The 27,539-nt window shown below is 38.9% G+C and overlaps 1 protein-coding gene across 1 annotated transcript in view; it reads left to right on the top strand.

The window, feature by feature from the left end:
• LOC126353899 (fatty acid synthase-like) overlaps positions 1-27,539 on the top strand; it is a 416,829-nt gene that overhangs the window by 111,945 nt on the left and 277,345 nt on the right. The window contains exon 5 of the mRNA XM_050003123.1: positions 18,279-18,479. Within this exon, the coding sequence (XP_049859080.1) occupies positions 18,279-18,479 (201 nt within the window). The remainder of the gene's footprint in view (positions 1-18,278; positions 18,480-27,539) is intronic.

Below are 27,539 nucleotides of genomic sequence, written 5' to 3' on the forward strand. Positions count from 1 at the left end.
GCACCATTCCTTTTCACCACCAAACAGAAGGCATGTATAACAATATAACTGTTATTAACTGCATTCGCAGTCAGCCAAGTATACTTTTCGTACCAGGCTGTCTGAAAAGTGCGTTTTTGTGTAGCTTCACTTAAAACTACACTTAGTATAGGAGTAGGTTATTTGTCCTTCAGTTCACACTTTTTTTTGTACAGTATGTTAATGTAGAAAAAGGCATCTTTAATAAAAATTATATAAGATGTTCAGTTGCTGGCTCACTCATGGTGGCGGCACAACAAAAATATGCACTAAAATCACACAAGAGTGACTACGAACACAAACCGCGTGACTGTTCACGTCCATGTTACAAGCCAGCATAGAAGCGGCAGAGACTAGACTCAAAACCTGCTAGCAACTGCAGTGTACCGGCCTTCGTGGAAGAAGGAAAGTGGAGGGGAGCCGAGAATGCCACTAACACAGCCAGGTAAGGGAAGGGAGGCAGAGACTAAGAGCAGTCAAGTCTCAAGCACGCAAATACACCAATACTCAGGGTGCAGCGTGGCCTACAAAACCGATGTCTTCGCGCATTTATAGTTCTTAGCAGAAAGTTTTTTATATTTTTGTTGTGAATTACTACTGCATCTTTTTTTAGCATGAAAACAGGGGAGACTAAGTCTCAAAGTCTCTCCTCACGCTATGCCGCTGATATTGAGACATGTGATGTTGTTGGGTGCTCATTAATAACCTGCTCCTAGCCAACCAGTCTGTAAGGCACGCATGTCAAACATGAAGCCAGACTGCAATACGTAAGCAGCAATAATAACAATAAGATTTATATTTTCTTCCTGCCACAAAATATACCCTAAAGCCATCTCTTTCATTTGCATAGGACTGTTAATTTATTTTCAGTGTACAGTAGAAAAAAAGGGAACAACAGCAAAAACATTAAGTTTTGGGGCATTAATAAACTGCTTCAGCCATATTTAGTCCTTTATTTTCAGATCACTACCAGTTTCATGGGACTAAAAGCCACGTCTTCATGTGAACATTATTGCTGAAAAGCTCAGAACTTTGCACCCTGAATTCATCATCTGTCAGAACAAAACACCGCTAAAAGGCAGTGTGTCATTGAATAAAACAGCCAGATTCCAATATCATGGATTGGCCCTAGACCAAACCCATCATTTTTACATGACGCATTTGGTCTAGAACCAATCCACCGTATTGGAGAGCTATTCCACGACATATTGCTTTCTAGTGGTATTTCATTCTGATAGGCAACGAATGTTGTTTACAAAATCTTGAGTTTTTTTATCTTTGATATTTTAGTTATTTGTTTACCTGAAGATGTGGCTTTAGTCCCACAAAACTGGTGGTAATCTAAAAATGAAGTACTAAATACAACTGAAGCCGTTCATTAATACCTCAGATGATCACTCATAGCTGTCTTTGCCCTACCTACAAGGCTGTCCGCTAAAACAATAAGACTATTTCCTGCCACTTGACACTGGTGGTGCTATATTTTATACTTGATGAGAAATTTTACATGCAATGATTAGTTGAAAACTGACCTGAGTTATATTGCAGTAATTCTAGATCTGACAGAGAGTAACTTCCCTATGTGATTTTAAATACCATATGCATACTGATAAGTAATTCCAAACATAGATACAATGTCATATGTGAATTTTCTGGTATTTTCCAATCGGGTTCAGGTGAACATAGGTAAAACGCCATTTCATTTAAGTTGCCTTTAAATGTGAATCACACTGGATCACAGTTACATGTAATTATGCACTAATTCAAGTCTGCAAAACTTTCTTTCAAATGGAATTATTAGATTCACCATTTTCCACTTATTTCTGGTACATTACAATCTTACATCAATTGGATTTCTACATGTTGCATGTTAGAAACTGTGTCAAATCTTCAGTCTTCAACTGGTTTTCTAAATAATTACCCTACTTAGTGTTTGAATGCCTTAATTTACTTACAAATAAAATAGAAAGAAACTTCCACATGGGAAAAATATATTAAAAACAAAGATTCCAAGACCCACCAAGCGGGAAAGCGCCGGCAGACAGGCACATGAACAAAACACACAAACACACACACAGAATTACGAGCTTTCGCAACTGGCAGTTGCTTCGTCAGGAAAGAGGGAAGGAGAGGGAAAAATGAAAGGATGTGGGTTTTAAGGGAGAGGGTAAGGAGTCATTGATATGTGTGTGTGTGTGTGTGTGTGTGTGTGTGTGTGTGCGAGTGTACACCTGTCCTTTTTTTCCCCTAAGGGAAGTCTTTCCGCTCCCGGGATTGGAATGACTCCTTACCCTCTCCCTTAAAACCCACATCCTTTCATTTTTCCCTCTCCTTCCCTCTTTCCTGACGAAGCAACTGCCAGTTGCGAAAGCTCGTAATTCTGTGTGTGTGTTTGTGTGTTTTGTTCATGTGCCTGTCTGCCGGCGCTTTCCCGCTTGGTGGGTCTTGGAATCTTTGTTTTTAATTTACTTACACGTGTTTATATAATAATCTGATATTTTCCATGTAGATTTAAATATAAATCGTGTACTTATTTTGTTATTTTGCTCATCAAGGAGAAACCTGCAATCATACAGCATAAAAAAAAGGCTTGTGCCTTTATTTATAATTATTAAACCTATTTCTTCTGTCAAGTCCCATGATTGTTTGGAATACTGTACAGGCTGGTTGGCTGCACATTGGTAGGGCACACAAGAATGTTTGTTTACTATTCCACTTCAGAAAGTAGAGAACTGCCACTCATTTTTTCCTCAAAATTTAATCCAGTTTATTTATTTATTTATTTATTTATTTTTTTTTTTTTGCACATGTCAACACATTTTCCATGCTCATACTTTTCTGTGTGTAATGTACTATGATGAATCTTGCATCTGTCTTTGTCCCTTTTGCAGCAATGTGAAAAAAAAACTGTTATTCCTTCTGATTATAGAAGTATCTTCATCTGTAGTTACAACTCTAATTTTGCCAGAGAAAAGTTGTATTTTTGTAGAATTTTGGAAACACAGTTAAATATATCTTGTTCTGTGTTAGTTTTATACATTTAGATTGGTTACCATAAGTCTTTGAAAACGCTGAAATTCATCTTACAAGGATAAAGAAATACAACTGACTGAATTAATGTCCCCAGTATGCATACCCAGTATGCATACCCCCATGAACTATGGACGTTGCCGTTGGTGGGGAGGCTTGCGTGCCTCAGCGATACAGATGGCCGTACCGTAGGTGCAACCACAATGGAGGGGTATCTGTTGAGAGGCCAGACAAACATGTGGTTCCTGAAGAGGGGCAGCAGCCTTTTCAGTAGTTGCAGGGGCAACAGTCTGGATGATTGACTGATCTGGCCTTGCAACATTAACCAAAACGGCCTTGCTGTGCTGGTACTGCGAATGGCTGAAAGCAAGGGGAAACTACAGCCGTAATTTTTCCCGAGGACATGCAGCTTTACTGTACGATTGAATGATGATGGCATCCTCTTGGGTAAAATATTCTGGAGGTAAAATAGTCCCCCATTTGGATCTCCAGGCGGGGACTACTCAGGAGGACGTCGTTAGCAGGAGAAAGAAAACTGGAGTTCTACGGATCGGAGCGTGGAATGTCAGGTCCCTTAATCGGGCAGGTAGGTTAGAAAATTTAAAAAGGGAAATGGATAGGTTAAAGTTAGATATAGTGGGAATTAGTGAAGTTCGGTGGCAGGAGGAACAAGACTTTTGGTCAGGTGAATACAGGGTTATAAATAAAAAATCAAATAGGGGTAATGCAGGAGTAGGTTTAATAGTGAATAAAAAAATAGGAGTGCAGGTAAGCTACTACAAACAGCATAGTGAACGCATTATTGTGGCCAAGATAGACACAAAGCCCATGCCTACTACAGTAGTACAAGCTTATATGCCAACTAGCTCTGCAGATGGTGAAGAAATTGATGAAATGTATGATGAGATAAAAGAAATTATTCAAGTAGTGAAGGGAAACGAAAATTTAATAGTCATGGGTGACTGGAATTTGTCAGTAGGAAAACGGAGAGAAGGAAACATAATAGGTGATTATGGATTGGGGCTAAGAAATGAAAGAGGAAGCCGTTTGGTAGAATTTTGCACAGAGCATAACTTAATCATAGCTACCACTTGGTTCAAGAATCATAAAAGAAGGTTGTATACATGGAAGAATCCTGGAGATACTAAAAGGTATCAGATAGATTATATAATGGTAAGACAGAGATTTAGGAATGAGGTTTTAAATTGTAGGACATTTCCAGGGGAAGATGTGGATTCTGACCTCAATCTATTGGTTATGACCTGTAGGTTAAAACTGAAGAAACTGAAAAAAGGTGGGAATTTAAGGACATGGGATCTGGATAAGCTGAAAGAACCAGAGGTTGTACAGAGTTTCAAGGAGAATATAAGGGAACAATTGACAGGAATGGGGGAAAGAAACACAGTAGAAGAAGAATGGGTAGCTCTGAGGGATGAAGTAGTGAAGGCAGCAGAGGATAAAGTAGGTAAAAAGACTAGGGCTGCTAGAAATCCTTGGGTAGTAGAAGAAATATTGAATTTAATTGATGAAATGAGAAAATATAAAAATGCTGTAAATGAAGCAGGCAAAAAGGATTACAAACGTCTCAAAAATAAGATCGACAGGAAGTGCAAAATGGCTAAACAGGGATGGCTAGAGGACAAATGTACGGATGTAGAAGCTTATCTCACTAGGGGTAAGATAGATACTGCCTACAGGAAAATTAAAGAGACCTTTGGAGAGAAGAGAACCACGTGTATGAATATCAAGACCTCAGATGCAACCCAGTTCTAAGCAAAGAAGGGAAGGCAGAAAGGTGGAAGGAGTATATGGAAGGTTTATACAAGGGCGATGTACATGAGGACAATATTATGGAAATGGAAGAGGATGTAGATGAAGACGAAATGGGAGATACGATACTGCGTGAAGAGTTTGACAGAACACTGAAAGACCTGAGTCGAAACAAGGCTCCCGGAGTAGACAACATTCCATTAGAACTACTGACGGCCTTGGGAGAGCCAGCCATGACAAAACTTTACCATCTGGTGAGCAAGATGTATGAGACAGGCGAAATGCCCTCAGACTTCAAGAAGAATATAATAATTCCAATCCCAAAGAAAGCAGGTGTTGACAGATGTGAAAATTATCGAACTATCAGTTTAGTAAGTCACAGCTGCAAAATACTAATGCGAATTCTTTACAGACGAATGGAAAAACTGGTAGATGCAGACCTAGGGTAGGATCAGTTTGGATTCCGTCAAAATGTTGGAACACGTGAGGCAATACTGACCTGACGACTTATCTTAGAAGAAAGATTAAGAAAAGGCAAACCTACGTTTCTAGCATTTGTAGACTTAGAGAAAGCTTTTAACAATGTTGACTGGAATACTCTCTTTTAAATTCTGAAGGTGGCAGGGGTAAAATACAGGGAGCGAAAGGCTATTTACAATTTGTACAGAAACCAGATGGCAGTCATAAGAGACGAGGGGCATGAAAGGGAAGCAGTGGTTGGGAAAGGAGTGAGAGAGGGTTGTAGCCTCTCCCCGATGTTATTCAATCTGTATATTGAGCAAGCAGTAAAGGAAACAAAAGAAAAATTTTGAGTAGGTATTAAAATTCAAGGAGAAGAAGTAAAAACTTTGAGGTTCGCCGATGACATTGTAATTCTGTCAGAGACGGCAAAGGACTTGGAAGAGCAGTTTAATGGAATGGACAGTGTCTCGAAGGAGGATATAAGATGGGCATCAACAAAAGCAAAAGGAGGATAATGGAATGTAGTCAAATTAAATCGGGTGATGCTGAGGGAATTAGATTAGGAAATGAGACACTTAAAGTAGTAAAAGAGTTTTGCTATTTAGGAAGTAAAATAACTGATGATGGTCAAAGTAGAGAGGATATAAAATGTAGACTGGCAATGGCAAGGAAAGCGTTTCTGAAGAAGAGAAATTTGTTAAGATCGAATATAGATTTATGTATCAGGAAGTCGTTTCTGAAAGTATTTGTATGGAGTGTAGCCATGTATGGAAGTGAAACATGGACGATAACTAGTGTGGACAAGAAGAGAATAGAAGCTTTCGAAATGTGGTGCTACAGAAGAATGCTGAAGATAAGGTGGATAGATCACGTAACTAATGAGGAGGTATTGAATAGGATTGGGGAGAAGAGAAGTTTGTGGCACAACTTGACTAGAAGAAGGGATCGGTTGGTAGGACATGTTTTGAGGCATCAAGGGATCACAAATTTAGCATTGGAGGGCAGCGTGGCAGGTAAAAATCTTGGAGGGAGACCAAGAGATGAATACACTAAGCAGATTCAGAAGGATGTAGGTTGCAGTAGGTACTGGGAGATGAAGAAGCTTGCACAGGATAGAGTAGCATGGAGAGCTGCATCAAACCAGTCTCAGGACTGAAGACAACAACAACAACAACATGCATACTCTCATTAGATCCAAGTAAAAAAATTTTCCAATTAGATGAGTTTGCCATGATTTGAATTCTTAAATTGTCAGTTGGATCAGAAATGTTTTCTTGTAACTGTATTTCAAGACAATGGAAATTTGAAAAGATTTCAGATTTTTCCAGCAAATACAAAGTGTGTCTAGAAAGTTCATAGCATTTGTTCTACCACCACAGCAGCACTAGTGGCACAGCTCCACACTTTTGCACTTGTCTCTCTGGTTCATTGTTTGTTCACTGATACCATTACAGCCAGATTGTGATGTGTCTGAGCCCACTAACCGTGAAGTGCATTGTGTAACATGGTTTTTGAATGCAAAGTACGCGAATACAGCTGAAATTTATTGTCATCTTGTAGAGATTGATGGTGAAAATGTAATGACTAATGGAATTATGAGAACGTGGGTGAAATAGTTCAGTGATGAACAAATCAGTGTTCATGACAAAGCATCGAGTGGGTGGCCTTCTGTTGTTAATGATGATCTGGTTGAGAAAGTGAATGATAAAATTTATGAAAACAAGTGGTTAACAATAAGAATGCTTTATTATGAGTTTCCACAAATTTCATAAATGTTCCTGTCTGGTTCCACAAATTCTTGCAGGAATTCACAAAATGAATTCTCTTGGAAATGTTTTGTTATTTCTTACCCAGTACAGTGATAAAAGTGATGAATTCTTAAACAGAAATTTGCTTGATGATGAAACTTTGGTATGTCATGTCACTCCAGAATCACAACAATAGCCAGTGGAGAGGTGGCACTCACAGTCCCCCAAAAAATAAAAATTCAATCCACCATTGCTGGCACAAAAAATCAAGTGCGCTATGTTCTGGGACAGAGGTGGTATTTTGCTTCCTTTTGAGAGTTGAAGCCATCAACACAGTACAATGCTGTGAAACACTGAGAAAACTTTGGTGCACAATTCAAAACAAAAGGTGTGGAATGCTCAGTCGAAGCACTGTATTGCTTCTTGACAATACATGTCCCTATTCTCCTGGTGTCACACAAAACCTTATTCAACAATATGTTTGGGAGCAGTTCGATCACCTGCCATACAGCCTTGATTTCGCACATTCTGACTAATTAGCTGTTCTTTAATGAAATTGCCTTGAGTAAAAGGTTTTGGATATTTAGCTATCAACTCTGACAACACAGATAGCCTGAACGACTGTTTCATTTCTAGTCCCAACTTTAGTTTTTTTCAAAATTTCTTGTGTAATCAGTTGCTCATAGTTTTCATATTTTGACTGTATTGTTCACAATGATGGTGCTGTATAACTTTGGCACACTAACAACATTACTACATACTGAATTAATTATATTATTTCAAAGCCCATAGCAGTCACCAATTCCCACTTTCCTTGGAAATATTGATGTTTGACAGCAATTTTGTATTTACTTCTGTTACTCAGACTCAGTACACACATGATGCATGCAAAGAGTTGAAAAGTTAATATTTGTTACCTAACCTAACACAGTAGAATATTCTAATGAAATGTAATTTTTTTTTCTTCAGCAGTAACTTACCATATACTAAATACTTTTGCAAATTAATAGGCATAACACATGTAAAATTGTTTTTATTTGTTCATCAAAAATGGACGAGGATAATGGAATGTAGTCAAATTAAGTTGGGTGATGCTGCGGGAATTAGATTAGGAAATGAGACAATTACAGTAGTAAAGGAGTTTTGCTATTTGGGGAGCAAAATAACTGTTGATGGTTGAAGTAGAAAGGATATAAAATGTAGACTGGCAATGGCAAGGAAAGTGTTTCTGAAGAGGAGAAATTTGTTAACATCGAGTATAAATTTAAGTGTCAGGAAGTCGTTTCTGAAAGTATACGTATGGAGTGAAGCCATGTATGGAGGGAAAACATGGACGATAACTAGTTTGGACAAGAAGAGAATAGAAGCTTTTGAAATGTGGTGCTATAGAAGAATTCTGAAGATTAGATGGGTAGATCACATAACTAATGAGGAGGTACTGAATAGGATTGGGGAGAAGAGGTGTTTGTGGCACAACTTGACTAGAAGAAGGGATCGGTTGGTAGGACATGTTCTAAGGCATCAAGGGATCACAAATTTAGCATTGGAGGGCAGCGTGGAGAGTAAAAATCATAGAGGGAGATCAAGAGATGAATACACTAAGCAGATTCAGAAGGATGTAGGCTGCAGTAGGTACTGGGAGATGAAGAAGCTTGCACAGGATAGAGTAGCATGGAGAGCTGCATCAAACCAGTCTCAGGACTGAAGACCACAACAACAACAACAACCACAAATGGAATGTTTCCTATTAATTCAATTCAAAGAATGGACTGTCGACACTAAACAGTTAACTTCAAAGAGATACAGTAGTTGTAATAATCCTTTTACTTCTACACTTTCAGCATCAATTAGTTAGAAAAGTGCAGAATTCATTCACTCATTAAACAATAAATACTGAAGGTTAAGTTCTGCTTTATATTTTAAGATCTGTGCATATACAAAAACACATTGTTTAGTGATCACATGCCTGAACTGGAAACGCATTCATCACCAGATGTATGTATCCTCATGAGGTGCAGTTTTGACACTCATGCAATATGATGTGTAGCACAATTTTTAATTTCATATTTCAGCTTTTCTTTGGTCCTTCCATTCATTAACGCTTGCGTATTATCTGCAAATGTAATGGGTTGGTTGATTCTAGGTCATATACAAAATGTGAATATAGTATTGTTCCTAGCATGGAGCCTTGAGGAACGGCATATTTAATATTCTGCTTTTACAAGTGGTAGGACATTACATTATTTGGTTCCTGGAACAAGCTCAACTATTGCTATCAATTCTCTAGGTATGATTTTATATATCACACCCTCTGCCACTAATACCTACATATTCCAGTGGATGATGCCATTTAATGCTTTCTAATAATATTTCCAAAATGTACTCTTTGGTGCCTGTTGCAGCTAAAACTTCAGGTATGATAGCAAATTAGGCAGTCTTTGCTGAGTTAGATTTATGACTTCTGTATTATGTGCAGGGAATTAATTATTTTTGTCTATGAATTTTACTGATCTCTGATAATATTCACCTGTAATGGTTCATGTATGCTTTATCCAATTTTTGAACAGGGGCTTTAGTTTTGTCATTTCTAATTTCATGAAATACACCTGCTGCCAATGGACTGTTACAGATGTCAATGAGCACTTGCTATGAAAGGGGAAAATTTGTTTAATGTTGTAGTACTGTAATTATATCCAGCATTTCTTGTGTTACAAGCCAATTTAATAATTTATCAGGTGAACTGGGAAAGAACTCTCACTTTGGAAACAGCTGAAATACTTCTATCCAAAAATGTGCAGCAGTTTATTGTGTTTTTAGCCCTTTAGCTTGGTAGCAGCTTCCACTCAAATTATTAGCAATGGATTTCTTGATATGATAATTCATCTAATATTGTTTGTTGAACAATAATCACCTATGATATTACATTATATTTGCTTTTCATTTCATAGATCCATACTGAAGGTACACAGAAGTCATATTTCATGTAACATTACCAGTATTTGAGATTACTATCTACACTGAGCTTACAAAAGTCCTGGGATATGAATATGCACCTGTGGTAGTCATCATGTATGCAAGCTATAACAGGGCAATGCATTGACAGAACCATTCTTTGTACTCAGGTGATTCATGTGAAAAGGTTTCCGATGTGATTATGGGCACACAGTGGGAATTAATGGACTTTGAACACGGGTTGGTAGTTGGAGCTAGATGCATGGGACATTCCATTTCACAAACCATTAGAGAATTCAGTATTCCAAGGTCCACAGTGTCAAGATTGTGCTGAGAATACCACATGTCAAGCATTACCTCTCACCACGAACGACACAGTGGTCAATGGCCTTCACTTAATGACAGAGCAGTGATGTTTTCACAGAGTTGTCAGTCCTAAAAAATAAGGAACTTGTAAAATAGCCACAGAAATTAATGCAAGATGAATGACAAACACATATCCGTTATGACAGTGCAGCAAAATATCAAGAAAATAGCCAATTATTTCAAGGTCATATTAAATAAATCCACCAGAGAGCAGATAGTACACATCAGTGGCCTGTGGCAAGTGAGACCTTGATGATCCATTGCCACGGCTGTTGTGTAACAATGTGACCTGATGATGGTGGACATATAACTCCACATCACAGCTAGTGATCTTGCTGGCTGTATGCATAGTTATATCAACTGATCCATTGATATGTCCACCAGTATTACAAGATTCCACCCTCTCCCTGGCTAGTGTGGGTGTGGCCCCTGATGTTGCAGGAGGTGGATGAGCAGTCCAGTACCAGGTGTGCAAGCAGCAGTGGTGGCTCAGACTTGCATTTTGCTTCTGGTTCATGACTGGGCTGTGAGTCTGACATCAGACCCTGTGCAAACTAGAGATCCTCCTGTATGCCATCTGGGTCCAGATTACCAGAGGTAACGTACTACAACTGGATTAAGTGGGAATGCCAAGTGTCCATTGTGTGGGATGTCACCTCAGAACTAGACACTGTGTGTGCTTTTGTCAGTTCTTGGAGTGGGTGATGTAGGCTGCCTCTCTGATGTGGCTGGCTTGAAGGTGGAGCTGGTTCTGGTGCTTGTGAAGGATACATCGAGATTTGGACACCAAGACTGCCATGCAGGGTCCCATGCAGTCTGAGGCATCTTGTCACGGTCCATGCGGCTCCCCCCCCCCCCCCCCCCCTTTCGGAGGTGTTTGATTCCTCCCTCAAGCATGGATGTGTGTGTTGTCCATAGTGTAAGTAGAGTATGTAGTCTTAGGGACCAATGACCTAAATGGTCTGGTCCCATAAAACCTTACCACAAATTTCCTAAAAACACCAAGACTGGCTGACAGTCCAACGGTGAAGATAGGGCGACATATCCAGCTGGGTGTATGTCTGAATGTGCTTGCCCAGATGGGGACACCCATTTTAAAATTTGTTCCTTCCTCTTCTTGCACTGATGGACGCTGCAGCAAATCTAACAAGAAACAATGAGGGCATCAATAGAAAAGCTCTTGTGGGCTTTGATCTTGCATTGGAGTTGCCCAGTGCAAGGTAAAAAGGAGACCAGTGCGCAATCAATAGTAGTGGACGTCAAGATATTTTCCATCCACATCTTAAACATTTCCATGAAACTTTCTAGCATGCCATTAGAGCAGGATGAAACATAAGTGTGATAACATGCTTAATTCTATTCATGGTAAAAAAACATTAATAACTCACAGATATAAACCATTATCTGTAACAATAGTTCGTGGGGCTCCCCTATAGAAAAAATAGTTGTGAGGGGCTTAGTGGTATTGACTTTCACATGGGAAATGAGAATACCCATCTGATGAAATCGACCATGTGGCCCCACAGAACAGCTCCATAGAATGTGCGTACACCCATTCCTACAACTGGCTGGGTGTGTAGGCCACAGCTGGTAGGTTTGTGGTGGCGCCAGTTGCTGGGACTGATAGCCCTGATGTTTTTGAGCCACTCATGCAATATACTCATCTGTAAGTGGCCAATACACATATCGTTGGCCAAGATTCTTCATTCTGGAAATGCCCCAATGTGATTGATGAAGGAGTTGCAGTGTATGGAAGTGAGGACCTCAGAAATTACTTCTTGACACTGGTGGCCAACCTGATTCAACAGTAGGACATCTTTGAATAGATGGAGGTCATGGCATTGAGAAAAAAGAATCAACAAATTTCCATGGTCGTTGCCTAAGGAAGGGCATGTGACCGGCTGGTTTGTGCAAACTGGCTAACTTGTCTCAAGAGTGGATCCTTATGAGTGGCTGCTGTGACATCTCTGGAAGTGATATGAAACTCTTCCACTGATTGTGCTAATGTTTACAAAAATAAATCCATAAAACTGTCAGGTCTGTCTGTTTCTTCTAACATGCTTCTCCAAAATTACTAAACGAATTTTCATGTGGTCTTCACAGGTAACTTGGGGGTAGCTTGGGCATACACATGCTGAGCTGATGTACAATGGTAAATGGAATATTAGTAATTTGATAAGAAAAGAACCCAGTGTTGTCTTCTCTGAGATGTTTGTTCAGACAGCTTTGACTTAGGGTCAACTATGGACAAAACTGTTTATGATCAGTTACCATATGAAATTTATTGCCATACAAGAAAATGCAGAATTTCTGGATACCAAATATAAAAGGCAGTAAAATGAAAACTGCACACCTGCCACAACTGCATCATGGAATATTTCCATTCAAAAGTAATCACCACACGCATTCAGACATTTATCCCACTAGGAGATGAGATGATCAATTCCTGTTTCACTGAAAGACCCACAACTGCACCCACTCTTACTCTTTCTAATCTGAGTGAAACCTTTATCCACACGTCTTTCTTCATGTCACCAAAGTATGGAAATCATGTAGTGAAAGATCCTGGTGTATAGGGGACGTCCATACATGTCTCCTTCAGGTCACCAAAGATGTGAAAATCACACAGTGGAAGATCTAGGCTATAAGGAGGACATTGTATTATTTTCCAGTCAAACAAAATTATTCCACCTGACAACATCCCTGAGTGTTTTGACTTTATAGCATGTCACAGATTCCACAAAAAGTGTGTATACGCTCTGGGACATCTGGGAAAAAAACAGGAGAAACCTGGGAATTTTTTAGAACTCCAGCAATTTTTAATTGTTTCAGACATCAGTAAAATTTTTGTATTGTTGACTGGTAAGAACTGATAAATAGCAAAATGTGTCAAAGGCCTTAGAACAAAGACTACAGAATACTTCATAACAATAAACTGCTGCTGACAAATGTGACATCACAACTGTTTACCTTGTTTGTTTGAGCAGTTGCCCGTGTGCTCATGTGCATGTGCAGTTGAGTTGCATATGGGCAGTAGCTTCTCCTGCTTCTGGCTACTTGAAGTTTGGCTGTTAGCTGTATCAGCATTAGCAACAAGCAACCAGAGCTTGTAGTGGGAAGAAGGTTAATTTCCATGTAAGTCATGTTTACATTTAATGATTTTGCTGATTCCTCTTCATTTACACCATTTACACTTCTCACATGAAATGAAAACAAAACAGATTTCTTTGGTTGGGAGCTATCAAGTGAATTAAAATACATTGGCATAATTGTGGAAGGCTAACATATGTCATTAGTTTCAGTTTTCTGATTTAATTTTATTTCCACATTTTTGGCAGTCAGTTGCCTTGCAGAACAATTAAGTTATCTTTGTCAGTTTTCCCTAGAGGCAGTCAATGTATTAGAAAAAAAGTGTTTCATTCTGCACTATTGGCTAGTTTCAACTGTTCACTGAATTTTAGGAGCACATTTTCATCTTCTGCCATAATAAAGGACCAACCATGAGTGAAATCTTAATATCAGATTGGACCTACTTCATTGTGAATCTGGACATATGAATGAGCACTTTAAGCCAAATTGTGCATTTTTGTATGGTGGACAAATTTCCACTGCTCTTGTAGTGTCCTACTTCTTTTATGATGTCATGTAAGATCTCTTAATACTAGGTTGTATAAACATATGGGCTTCCTATGTCATCATAGCTGCCCACGTGCAGTAACACCTGTTTTCTGGCACCTCTGGCAACTGCTGAAATGAAGCAATTTCTAATAGGTTGCAGGAACATATTGTGAATGGTGCTTTGAAAAGTGTTAGTTTCAAAGTAAATTTTCTTTTACACAAGATGAATTATAATATGTGTGTAAATGTTCAACGAATTTCTTAAATCACAGAGTGTTTGACTCTCGGTAATAACTTAACACATTGACAACTAGCCACTCAGAAGATTTTCGAGCTCAGAAGACCAGATATTAATATCATTATTTAAAATTTTACTGGCACATTTGTGTGATGTATCTTAAAGTGTAACACACATAAAAAAGAGACCAATATTATTTGTGAAATCATAGCTTTTCTTGTAGCTTTTTAATCTTTAAGACCAATATTATATGTGAAGGCTTAACTTTTCTTGTAGCTATACTATATACATTAATTTCAACCATTAACTATTCCTATTTGTGTGTTCACACTACTTGACAGTGATGTTGCTGCTGGCTTACAACGTCACGTGTCCTATGCTCTGAATATCTGCTGTCATTGGCTGGTGAGATGATGTGACATTAGCTATGACTGGCTTACAAAAGCCCATTTCAATCTTGATTTCAATGCTTCAGAAACTAACATGCTTCATAATATGAAAACACACAGCGTAAATGTTTCTGCATATCACAGATCTTCCCAAAGCTTTATTTTGCCAAGTTTTTTCATTCTATGAAGTTCAGCGCTGGTGTATAACGTTCCAAGCTGGTGCAGAAAACCTTTATCATTCAAAGAATTGATATTTTTATAGTCCATGGGAAAATATACTGTCACGTATCATAGAATAAATGTATTTTTCACCTTGGAAGGAGTGTATTTTCATATGGGAAAAAGTGGGTTTTTAACCAGGAAATCCAGGTTGTTGTTCCCCCACCCCCCACCCCCCACCCCTGCATATAGACCCTGACAAAGTGTTTTCATAATCTGCACATTGATTATGGTTCTATGTTCAAGAGAGTCAACCAGCAGAGGTCCCCTGAAATGAAAGAAGGAGGTCATTCTGACATTATCGGAAATGGTGTGAACAGCTTTGGATTTGACATGTGGAATAATCGGGTCTACTGCCGGATGTTTGTGTCACTTTGGCACAATATTTTGGCCACGTAACTCATTGCCTCCTTCAGGAGCTACCTGAAACTGCTGTATTGGAGGATCTTGCCCAGGCAGGCGCCGACCGCAAACAGAGCCCCCGATGCGAGATAGGCCTCAGACTACTGCCACAACTGCAGATGGTGGACGAGGTGGACTTGGACATCCATCGTGGCGCCACGGAAGTGCCAACACCTCAGGAGCAGTGCCAAGCAGGTGCAGACCATGAACGGAATGCCAAACGCGGGTCCAGGACCAGACAGCTGCCACGACCACAGATAGTGGACGAGCCAGGTGCGGACGTCAGTGGGAGCAACAGGGAGTGACCAAAACCTCAGGAGTAGGCCCAGACCATGAATGGAACACCCGACACAGGACAGGCCTCAGAGAGCTGCCACAGATGGCGACCAAGTTAGGCGCGGATGTCTGAGGGGGCACCAGGGAAGAGACAACACATTTCAAGCATTGCCAGGCAGGCGTGGACGGCAAAGAGAGCACCCACCGCCCTCTGAGCATAAATACTGGATAAGATCCCCCAATACGGCAGTCTCAAGTAGCACCTGAAGAAGGCAATGAGTTATGTGGCCGAAATATTGTGCCAGAGTGACACAAACATCCAGCAGTAGGCCCGATTATTACACATGTCAAGATCTCACCGGGAAAGCCTGAAGAGTTACAGCTTTGGATTTCTTTGGCAGGGGAAATATGGGATGTTTCCACTGTTGGCTTTGGTGTTTGCCCTTGGGCTGTCAGAATACTGTTCGATGGAATCATCCTGTTGCATGATAATGCTGATTCCTACACTGCCAATCAGATGAAGGCTAATGCATCAGGGATTTGGTTGGAAACAACATCAATATCCTCCATACAGCCCAGATCTTTCACTCTGTCATTTTTGAATCACTGGTGACATGAAGAAAGATGTGTGAATGTTGGTTTTAGTTAGATGAGGAAGTGGAAGAGTAGATGCATTTGAGAGTCTGCCAGCAGTTGACAGCATTATATGAAACAGGAACTGATGGTCTCATCTACCAGTGTGATAAATGTCTTAACGCATATGATGATTACTTTTGAATGGAGCCATTCTGTGTTCCTGTTGTGGCGGGTGTTCAGTTTCATTTCATTGCTCCTTGTCTAATTGCCACTGCTCTTTCTGTGAATGAGCTTTGTATGCTGTGGTTGGCATCTTAGAGGCAAACATGATAGGCCTTTCCTGACCATCTGGGTAATTATGCAGTAGAATGGTCTTGATACTGTATGGCGAGGCATCCATGGCTAAAACATTGTTAGGTATGGTGCAGTTAGGAGACTTCACTTCAGCTTACAAAATTCTTTGTTGAAAATCTGTGGACCACAAGGAAGGGATTCCCATTCTCCATGGTTGATTCAATGGATGGGCTGTAACCACAATTTGGGGAATAAATCAGGCATAGCATGTAAACTTGTCCAAAAGAACCTTTAGATCCTTTACATTCTTGGGTACTGGAATATGAGAAATGGTTGCCACTTTCTTTTACATCTAATAGAAGACTGAAAGAAGGAGCATTTTGACAAGTCATGCTTTAACCTGGATTACAAAATAACTGAAAATACTTTGTCAAGCTTCGATATATGCTCCTGCCTCTACTAGATCATCCAGATAATTAATTGTTGCATTGTTGAATCTTGGCAATAGTTTGCTGTAGAATTATTTGTAAGATTTAATTTCAGAATGACTTTAGAAGCCTCATCTGAAGGGGGCTGAAAATAAGGCTCCAAAAAATAATCCTTCAGAAATAGTTACCTCTTACTGATTTTGAAAATAATTAATCAGGACACGAAGGGAGTATGAGTCCATAGTTGACCAAGCATTTACTGCTTTTGAAATCCCTACAAAGGCAGAAATCATTACCTGGTTTGAAAATGATGACTAGAAATGATGTTCATCTGCTATAAGGCTCCTGGGACAGCACTTGTAATCCCTCTAAATAAACAAGTTCTTCTTTAACTTCATTCTTCAGTGCTAAAGGTGTCAGGTGGCCTTTGAAGAATTTCTGACAACTCTATTGATGTGGCGTAAACAGGTCTAGAGTAAATATGAGAGCACCATACAGAAACGAAGACTTCATCTCTGCTCAAAGGATGGCATTGTGAATTGCTTGAACAGAGTGTTGGGCAGAAAACCCAAATGCTGTATGAGCTTCAAATCCAAAAATCCAAAAGTATTTTCCACTCAGGGTACGGCCTCTACTAGAAAGTAAGGGTTCTGGTTACTTCCCTACACATTAATTCCAGAACTAATGGCCTAGTACTGAAATTTCATACTGAATGTAGGTCCCCAGCTTAGTGGAGATCCCAGTCAGAGATACGTAGGCTGATTAATAATTGAGACCAAGGACTGTGAATCATAAAGTAGTACTATTGGAATGTCATTAACTGTTGCTAATGGTATAACATGGTGTGGTGCCACCTTGAAAACTTTCAAAAATATTCTATGATATGTTAATATTGCTTGGTACAAAAGCATTCACCACTTGTCATTTTGTAGTGTATTTTGAGTTTAATGTTTGTAATGTTATGAACAATGAAGTGATGTTTCAGAGCTCAGCTGTGAGCTGATATTTTTGTAATTCATTATTATATTTCTATTATTAACATTACTTTTATTTAGCTAGTTTATTAAGATAAAGACAATATAAATAATCAGCTGTGTCTTTCACCTGAAGTAATTTAAGGAAATTGTGAACAACTGGTACCAGAATAGCTTGACAGGCATTTGTATTTGCGTCTTTCAAATACTGATCCTGGATCTTACTAACTCTGTGTTCTGATTCTATAACTTTGCTTTGAGATGTGAATGTGTGACAAATTGAAAAGGCAAGAAATATTCAAACTTCAATGCAAGTTTATAAAGTGATGCTTCTTTTCTCAGTGCAGTGGCTTTTTTAATAGTGTAACTAGCATTTTGAGTATATTAGACTAACTCAGTCCTTACGGAAATAATATTATGTCTGTCCTCACCATTCTTCATTAATTCAATTTTAAAATGTCCAAAAGTTCATATTATGGTTCAAAATAGTCACAATTCTTTTATGTTCTCTCGTACAGGTCCATCCATAATACTTGATACTGCCTGCTCATCCAGTATCTATGCACTAGAAAAAGCTACCTCCAGCATATACAATGGATCATGTGATGCAGCAGTGGTTGTGGGCTCTAGCCTGCTACTAAATCCTCTTTATTCATCAATGCTACAGCTCGTCAATGCAATAAGTCAACGAGGCAGTTGCAGCAGTTTTGATGAAGCAGGTGTGTATTGTTGTTGTTATGAGAAAATTCACTGTATAACTGATACAAAGGGAGGAGAATTGCATTCCAAAGTTATTAATCCATGTTAAATGTGTGCTTCATAAAAATTGATTTTTTAAGGAAACTAATTCTCTAACTTGCTATTTAATTTCCCTTTCCTGTTCATTCCACACTAATGTTTAGACAAGTTATACTTTTGTCATGGGTACCTCAGTTCTCAGTCTGTAGTCAGATTATGTAGGAGCTCATCCATTTTTATGCAGTTGACTAATTTCAAAATGCGATAAAATTTATTTCCCAAAGGGTGACTGATAGTTTCTATTTATAAGAGAATGATTCATTAGTACCAATCTACTAAGTGTCCATTTTCATACCAAATGGTTACTTCATAAATTTCTTTCCATTTCCACATTTTTAAAATGCAGAATTTATTGTCTGTACATAGTTAATGCAGCACAGTTTTTCATTACTCACTTACTGTATGCAGATTCCTGCTCAACCCATTACCTTATCATTCTTTCTATATCAATGTGACCATCCTAACCCTGTATCTCTATTCAATCATCTGTTGCCATCACTGTTAAATTAGTTCTTAGGTCTTCTGTGTTCATAATGGCTGCTACTCTGTCAGTTCCATACAAAGTTTAGTGGAGGGCAAGGATAAAATTTCTCTGTTTTCTATAGGAATGGCATGTATATCAGTGAAATTCTCTTTATGTTGCAATCATAAAAGTTCTACTGTAATACACACAGAAATTCCAGAGAAACTGGTACAGGCATGCATAGTCAAATACAGAGATAAGTAAACAGGCAGAATAAGGTGCTGTGTTCAGCAATGCGTATAAAAGACAACAAGTGTCTGACACTTTTTTTTCAATAAACTTCACCAACAGCTGCATACTTTTAAGATATTTTATTTTATTCTAAAAACAAACATTTCATTTTGTCATCTTCAGGCCCCATATGCTTTTAACCAAATAAATGAACTTGTCGTATAGTGCCATAAATCACTGGATATTGTGAATTCCAGTCATTTTACAATTGCTTCATATGAAGACATGGCACTATACAACCAGTTTTGTTATTTGTGTAAAAGTATGTGGGGCCTGAAGAGGGCCTGAAGAGGGCTGCTCTCAGAATAAAATAAAGTATTTTAAAGTGTACAGCTGTTGGTGAAGTTTATTGAGACTGAAAATTACTTACCAGCTGATGTCTCCTTGCCATGATGGACCAATAGAGAGAGAGTGTGGTGCAGTTGTTAGATCAATTACTGCTGCTACAATGGCATGTTATCAAGATTTAAGTGAGTTTCAACATAATGTTATGTCAGTGCACGAGCAATGGGACACAGCATCTCTAAAGTAACGATGAAATGGGGATTTTCCCATATGACCATTTCACAAGTGTGCCATGAATATCAGAAATCAGTAAAACATCAAATCTCTGAAATTGCTGTGGCCACAAAAAGATTCTGCAAGAACAGGACCAACTGAAGAGAATTGTACAATGGGACGGAAGTTCAACACTTCTGCAAATTGTTGCAGATTTCAATGCTGGGCCATCAACAAGTGTCAGCATGTGAACCATTCAATGAAACATTGTTGATATGGGCTTTCGGGACCCACTTTATGCCTCACCTGGGCCTGTCAACACTAACATTGGACTGTTGATGACTGGAAACATGTTGCCTGGTCAGACAAATCTTGTTTCAGATTTTATCAAGGGGATGGATATGTATGGGTACGGACACAGCATCATGAATCCACAGACCCTGCATGTCAGCAGGGGACTATTCAACCTGGTTGAGGCTCTATAATGGTGTGGGGCGTGTACAGTTGGATGATATGGGATCCCTGATATGTCTAGATTTGACTCTGACAGGTGGCATGTACATAAGCATCATGTTTGATCACCTGCATCCAGTTATGTCCATTGTGCATTCCGATGGACTTGGGCAATTCCAATGCACCACCTCACACTTGCAGAATTGCTACAGAGTGGCTCCAGGAAAACTCTTCTGAGTTTAAACACTTCCACTGGCCACCAAACTCCCCAGGTATGAACATTATTGAGCATATGTGGGATGCCTTGCAATGTGCTGTTCAGAAGAGATCTCCAGTCTCTCATACTCTTACGGACGTATGGACAGCCCTGCAGGATTCATGGTGTCACATCATGTTGCAGAACTTTTACATGCTCATGGGGGCCCTATATAATATTAGGCAGGTATGCCGGTTTCTTTGGCTCTTCAGTGTATATCAGTTGTCAGTTTTGTCTACAGAATACTATTGTTTATTAAGCTTTTGAAAGTAATTTTCTGTGTGTTTTGTTCAAATAGATGCATTGTAATATCATGCTATCATAAAATCCTTTGTTTTGTATTATGAAAGTTCATCCTAAGTTAGTGGAGCATTATAATGACACACAGGTATATATTTCAAGAAGAACGGAATAATTCCAATTTCAAAGAAGGCAGATTCTGACAAGTATGAATACTAATGAACCATCAACTTAATAAGATATGGTTGAAGAATGGAAAAACTGATAGAGGTCAATCTCATTTAAAGATCAGTTTGAGTGACAGAGATACGTAGGAACAAGTGAGACCATATTGACCCTATGACTTGTCTTAGAAGTTAGATTAAATAAAGGAAAACCTATATTTATAGGTCTAGATAAAGCATTAGACAACATTGCTGGAATGCACTCTGAAATTCTGAAGGTAATAGGAATAAAGTATTGGGAGTGAAAGATTATTTAAAAATTGTGCAGATACCATACAGAAGTTATAACACACAATGACTTGAAAGGGAGGTAGTGTATGAGAAAGAAGTGAGACAGATTTGTAACCCATCCCCCATACTATTTAATCTGTATATTAAGCAATGAACAAATGAAACCACGAAGAAATATAGAAAGGAAATGAAAGTTTAGGGGAAAGAAACAAAACTATGAGGGATGCCAATGGCACTGTAATTCTACATTGTGCAAACTGGACACACAGTGCCAGGATTTCAGTTCATCTGGTGGTCTGCATTGGGTCCAGCTGCATACTGTAAGTGCACAAGTATGTTGTGACACAAATAAACTAAAAGTAATAGGATGTAGTCAAATCAAATCTGGTGATGCTGAGCAAATTGGATAAGGAAATGAGACACTAAAATTAATGCAGTGGAACTTTGTGTAGCAAGCATAATTTATTCCAGAATCTTACTCATAGTGTGAAAACTCATTAACTGAAACAGTTTATCTCATATAAATTATGTAATACAAAATACGATAACGCATTCCATGCAGAAAAAGTACTAAAAATTTTATCTTATTCATGGCTTTTATTCAAGGAAAATTATACATACAATATTATGTACTTTAATAAAACAGAAAGAAACTTAATATATTATGTACTTTATTATTCATGATACATAACTATTTCTTTTTTACTAGGAAGCTATCTATAGTCATTTGTTTCTTCCAATGCTTGAACACTTGGCAAAAATGTGACACATCATTATTGTCATATAAATTTGTAGTGCATGTAACCACTGCTTTATTGACGTAATGATGTTCAGTGTACAGTGCAACCAATTCGCATGCTTTCAGCATTTCTCTTATTGTGCCAGGAGACTGATGCTTAGCTGTTACTGGCTCCTCCACCTCCTCCTCTGAGGAACTCCTCTCCATAACTTCCTGCTGTGAAACACACTGTAACTCCATAAGCTCTTTGGTCATCATTTCTTGGCTGTGATCTTCCACAAGCTCATCGATATGATTGTTATCCACTTCTAGTTCCATGCTCTTGGCCAAAGACACAATCTCATTGACTACAGGCTCCACAGGTACTGACTCAAATGACTCAGCATCAACACACTCTGGCCAAAGCTTCTTTCAAGCAGAAGTGAGAGTTCTCTTGGTAACCCCTTCTCATACGTTTTTGATCATCCTGACGCAGGCGACAGTTTTGAAGTGAAGTGATATTTCTAGAACTCTCTGGGAGTGATATTGGTAGCTTCAATCAACCCAAAGCAATGCTCAAAGAGTGCTTTAGTGTAGAGCTTCTTTAAGTTAGAAATAATCTGCTGGTCCGTAGGCTGGAGTAAAGGAGTGGTGTTGGGCAGCAGAAATTGGATCTTGATTGATTGAAATTCCTTAAGGAGGTGATCTTGTAGGCCTGGGTAATGGGCAGGAGCCTCATCCATAACAAGCAAGACGTGGAGTGGCACATACATGTGAAGCAAATATTTTTTTATTGAAGGATCAAACAGTTCATTGATGTGATAACTAAAAAGATCATGTGTCACCCAAGTCTTGTAGTTGGACCTCGGTATCACATTAAACTTGCTCTTCTAGACTTTACACCTCTTGAAGATTCATAGAGTTTCTGAATGGTCAACAAGTATTTAATTTCCAAATCGCCACTTGGATTGGCACAGAACAGCAGTGTGAGACAGTCTTTTATTGGCTTGTGACTGGGCAATGCTTTCTCTTCTGCTGTTATAAAGGTACACTTCAGCATCTTTTTCCTGAATAGACCTGTCTCATCACAATTAAAAACTTGTTGTGGTAGATAACCCTCAGAATCTACAAGCATCTTGAAGTTGCTGATGAAGTTCTTTGCTGCCTTTGTGTCAGAGTTGGCTGCTTTGCCATGCCTCACAACAATGTGGATGCCAATTCTCCTCTTAAACTTCTTGAACCACCCATAGCTTCCCTTAAATGCTTCTTTGGCTGCTGATCATCCTGGTGTCTTCTTAACAAGGTCAGCAAAAGTCATTCTCACCTTCACACAAATGATGTTTTCATTAATAGTGTCACCTTGCAATTGCTTTTCGCTTATCCATATAAAGAGGCACCTTTTGACATCACTTCATTTGAAGCACCTGTCTCCTTAATCTAGTCCTTGTCCTTAGCTGATTTAGACTGATTGTACGCTGTGCTAAATCAGCAACACTCACACCACAATCACGTTTTTCAGTGATTTTATTTCTAAGGTCATATTCTTTCTCTTATGCTTGTCGTCTTGTGGCTTTATCTTTGGGGGCACTTCTATGAAGGTTATTAAAATATGCACAGAAAGAAACACTGTGTGAACACAAGTTTAGAAAAATATTTGATCACTAGCTGCACTAAGATAGTAGCAGACACGATGCTAAACTCAGACTGCAGCACATACTAAAAACATTGTTCATATGCTGCTGCCATCAATGAAAGGTGTTCATATTATTTAACATTTCCCCTGCCGGGCATGAACAGGTAGTGATGCCACACTAAATCATAATCACTCATAAGGAAAAACGTTGCTCATTAAGCAAGTCATTTTTTTTACAACTTATTTTGTTCATTATGCGAATTACACATTATGGGAGGAGCTCGTTAAGTGAGGTTCTATTTTAGCCGCAAAATAACTGATGATGGCTTGAGTAGAAATGATATAAAATGTAGGCAGGTTATAGGAAGAAGAACAGTTCTGAAAAAGAGTAATCTGTTAACATTTTGTATACATTTAAGCATTAGAAAGTATTTTCTGGTGATATTTGTGTGGAGCATAAATCTGAGAAGAAGTGAAACATTGATAAAAAGCAGTTCAGACAATATTAGAGTAGATGCTTTTGAAATATAGTGGCACAGAAGAAACCAAATATCAGAAGAGATTGGTTGTAGGGTACATTTTGACTCTTAAGGAATTGTCAGATTGGCAATGGAAAGAATCTTTTTTGTTCGGGTGGGGGGGGGGGGGCGGGGGGGGGGGGGGGGGGAAGAATTGTAGGGGAAGGCCCAGGAATGAATACAGTAACCAGGTTCAGATGTATATATGATGCAATAGTTTCCAGGGATGAAGATACTTGAGCAGGATAGATGAGCTTGGAGTGCTGCATCAAACCAGTCTTTTGATTGAAGACCACAACAATAACAATTTTGTTGGTTCTGTAATAACTACATTGTTAAGAGGCCGTATCAGGTGATCCCATTCTGTTGAGAACTACATTTTGGTAAAACATACAATTATGAGAGTATTCAGTGGATTCACATAGAAAATTTGCAAATAACTTTATTGAAATGAATCATAAAAACTAAACATTCGGTACTTAATAACTCAGAGCAACTAAATCTGTTCTACGTATCTGTGGATTATTTCATTTATATATAACTAATTCGCTTTCTTATTTGTGTGTCATTGCACCTCAATAGAGGCAATTAGGCAGACATAGTTGTAACATAAGTGGATCTAATAACTCAAACTATACTTGCAAATGAAAACCAGGCCAACTAAAAGTTTGTAAACATTGTATTGACCTGTATAGTGGATTGAGGCATTTCACTACATAGTTTAGAACCACTAATGATTGTTGCCTCATTGTAGTGAGTATTTTGAAGACATTCTGAATTGCACTTTGGAGTTGGAATCTACTTATGAGAAATTATATTGACCTTAAATGGGGATTATATTATAAATTGAGTGGATTTTTTACTTAAAACACACAATGTTGCACTGCCTGAAGGAGATATTTCTCCTTGACCTCATGCTGACAATACCCAAGCCCTGTTGTAAAGCTCGCTCTTCAAAGCAATAGCAGGAATGAAGGAAATGCTTTCTACATCCATTCAAAATGCTCTTAGACTGGTATAAGCTATAAGTGATTGGGTTTGATTTCTATAGCCATAAGCTGAATGCTGGTGACTCTCACCAGCCTTTTGTCACTATATTTATTACCATAAGGTTCATAAAACAGAAAGAAACTTCCACATGGGAAAAATATATTAAAAACAAAGATTCCAAGACTTACCAAGCGGGAAAGCGCCGGCAGACAGGCACATGAACAAAACACACAAACACACACACAGAATTACGAGCTTTCACAACTAGCAGTTGCTTCGTCAGGAAAGAGGGAAGGAGAGGGAAAAATGAAAGGATGTGGGTTTTAAGGGAGAGGGTAAGGAGTCATTCCAATCCTGGGAGCGGAAAGACTTCCCTTAGGGGAAAAAAAGGAGGAAAAGAAGGACAGGTGTACACTCGCACACACACACATATCCATCCGCACATACACAGACACAAGCAGACAGACCTTTGAAATATGTCTGCTTGTGTCTGTGTATGTGCGGATGGATATGTGTGTGTGTGTGCTAGTGTACACCTGTCCTTTTTTTCCCCTAAGGGAAGTCTTTCCGCTCCCGGGATTGGAATGACTCCTTACCCTCTCCCTTAAAACCCACATCCTTTCATTTTTCCCTCTCCTTCCCTCTTTCCTGACGAAGCAACTGCCAGTTGCGAAAGCTCGTAATTCTGTGTGTGTGTTTGTGTGTTTTGTTCATGTGCCTGTCTGCCGGCGCTTTCCCGCTTGGTAAGTCTTGGAATCTTTGTTTTTACCATAAGGTTCTTTCTACAGTAATATCAGTGCAGCCAATACTGTGTACAGTAGTGGAATATTGTGTGGTACAGAGAATGGCTTGAATCATTTGCAACTTGACCAACTTGCTGATAAATTACCCCCCCCCCCCCCCTCCACACACACACACACACACACACACACACTCACACACACACACCTACTTACAACAGGCACTTCCTTCTCATCTTATCCTAGGGTCTGAGTGATATTTCTGGTAAATTGTAGGAGTGTGTAACCTCCCCCTCACTTACTGACCTTAATGACAGTGAAAAATTAAACTGCGTGTACCTAATGGAAATTTGGGAAAAGCAATCGTCACCGAAGTTAATCTGTCGATAAAGAGGGGGCAAAGGGTTACATCTAAATGAAAGGAAAAATGCAAATGAAACTAGTGGAAATTAATTTTGAAAAGGGATAAAGTTAATAAAGAAAGTAAATGTGCGGCCATTACGTTAACAATTAACTAACGGTAATTAGATATTTGAGATTTGGGGGAAATTATGGTCGCCAGTTCTATGGACAATTACTATAGTAACTGAAATAGAAAGGTTATTACACATATAATTAGCACTCGAAGCATGGCAACTGAAGGTTGACACGTGTAGTGTGAAAACTGAAAGTTTGTCAGAAGTAATAAATTTCGCTACACTCTGACTTAATGTAGCAAAAGAATTAATAAAACAGGAAAATTGAAAGTTAATTTAGTGACTGAAATTAATAGTGAGCTTTGTTTCTGAAGCACATTGAAATTCAGTAAAATACGGTTAGTCTTGGGCTACCTCAACAATCATTTCAAAAGCTACTTGAATCTACGCAATTTAGAAATAAGAGATTTAACTTTGAACTTGAATAAAATGATTCTGGACAATTAACAATAGTAACATTTAGTAATTACCAAGCTGAGCTGGAGTCACAGATAAGCTAAAATATGCTAACAAAACTTGCACTCTTAATTTGTGCTTGTGTAATCTAAATATTGTAGCCAGCTATGAATACTTTAACAGAACTTTGAAATTAAAACAGTGAAATGGAATGATATTACTTTAATGCTGGCGTTTGAATTTCAACGACACTCGGGTTCATCCCGGAAAAGAAAGGGACCCTGCTTGCTAATGCAATTAGGACAATGAGCAACAAAGGTTCATGCTAAGTTGCTGTAATTTTGTGAGGAAAATGGAACAATTTTAAAAGCTGAGATCTGCCATACAATTCTAAACCTTTACGTGCTTCCAGTCTTCCTTGTTGGTTGATTGAAGTTTTGAAGTCTTCGGTTGGGGAGGTGGCGACAGTTACTCATTGTCGGCTGCCGCTGTTGCAGAAGCTGGATGTTGGGGCACCATCTTCTCGACACTGTCACCAGGCAAAATGGGCTCTTGATGTGCACCAGCTAATGCTTCCTGTCAACGACACCATGTCAGAAACTATCATCACAAGTCGAGTGCAATTACATGCTGCCAAACTCCAAAAGCGCGGCAACTCGCGGAAGCGTCACACAACACACCTGCTCCACTGCCCTCCTCCAACCAGACTCCCTCTCTGCTCTGCCCACGCTTCATGCAGCAGAGTTAACACTACCAAAGATCCTAAACACTTTGGTTCTCCACACAACCTATTGATGTATTCGTTCGATAGCATAATTTTCCCTAGGCAAGACTCAGCGTAAAAATACAAATAA

This window comes from Schistocerca gregaria, chromosome 3 (assembly GCF_023897955.1).
Source record: "Schistocerca gregaria isolate iqSchGreg1 chromosome 3, iqSchGreg1.2, whole genome shotgun sequence".
In the NCBI taxonomy this organism is placed as follows: domain Eukaryota; kingdom Metazoa; phylum Arthropoda; class Insecta; order Orthoptera; family Acrididae; genus Schistocerca; species Schistocerca gregaria.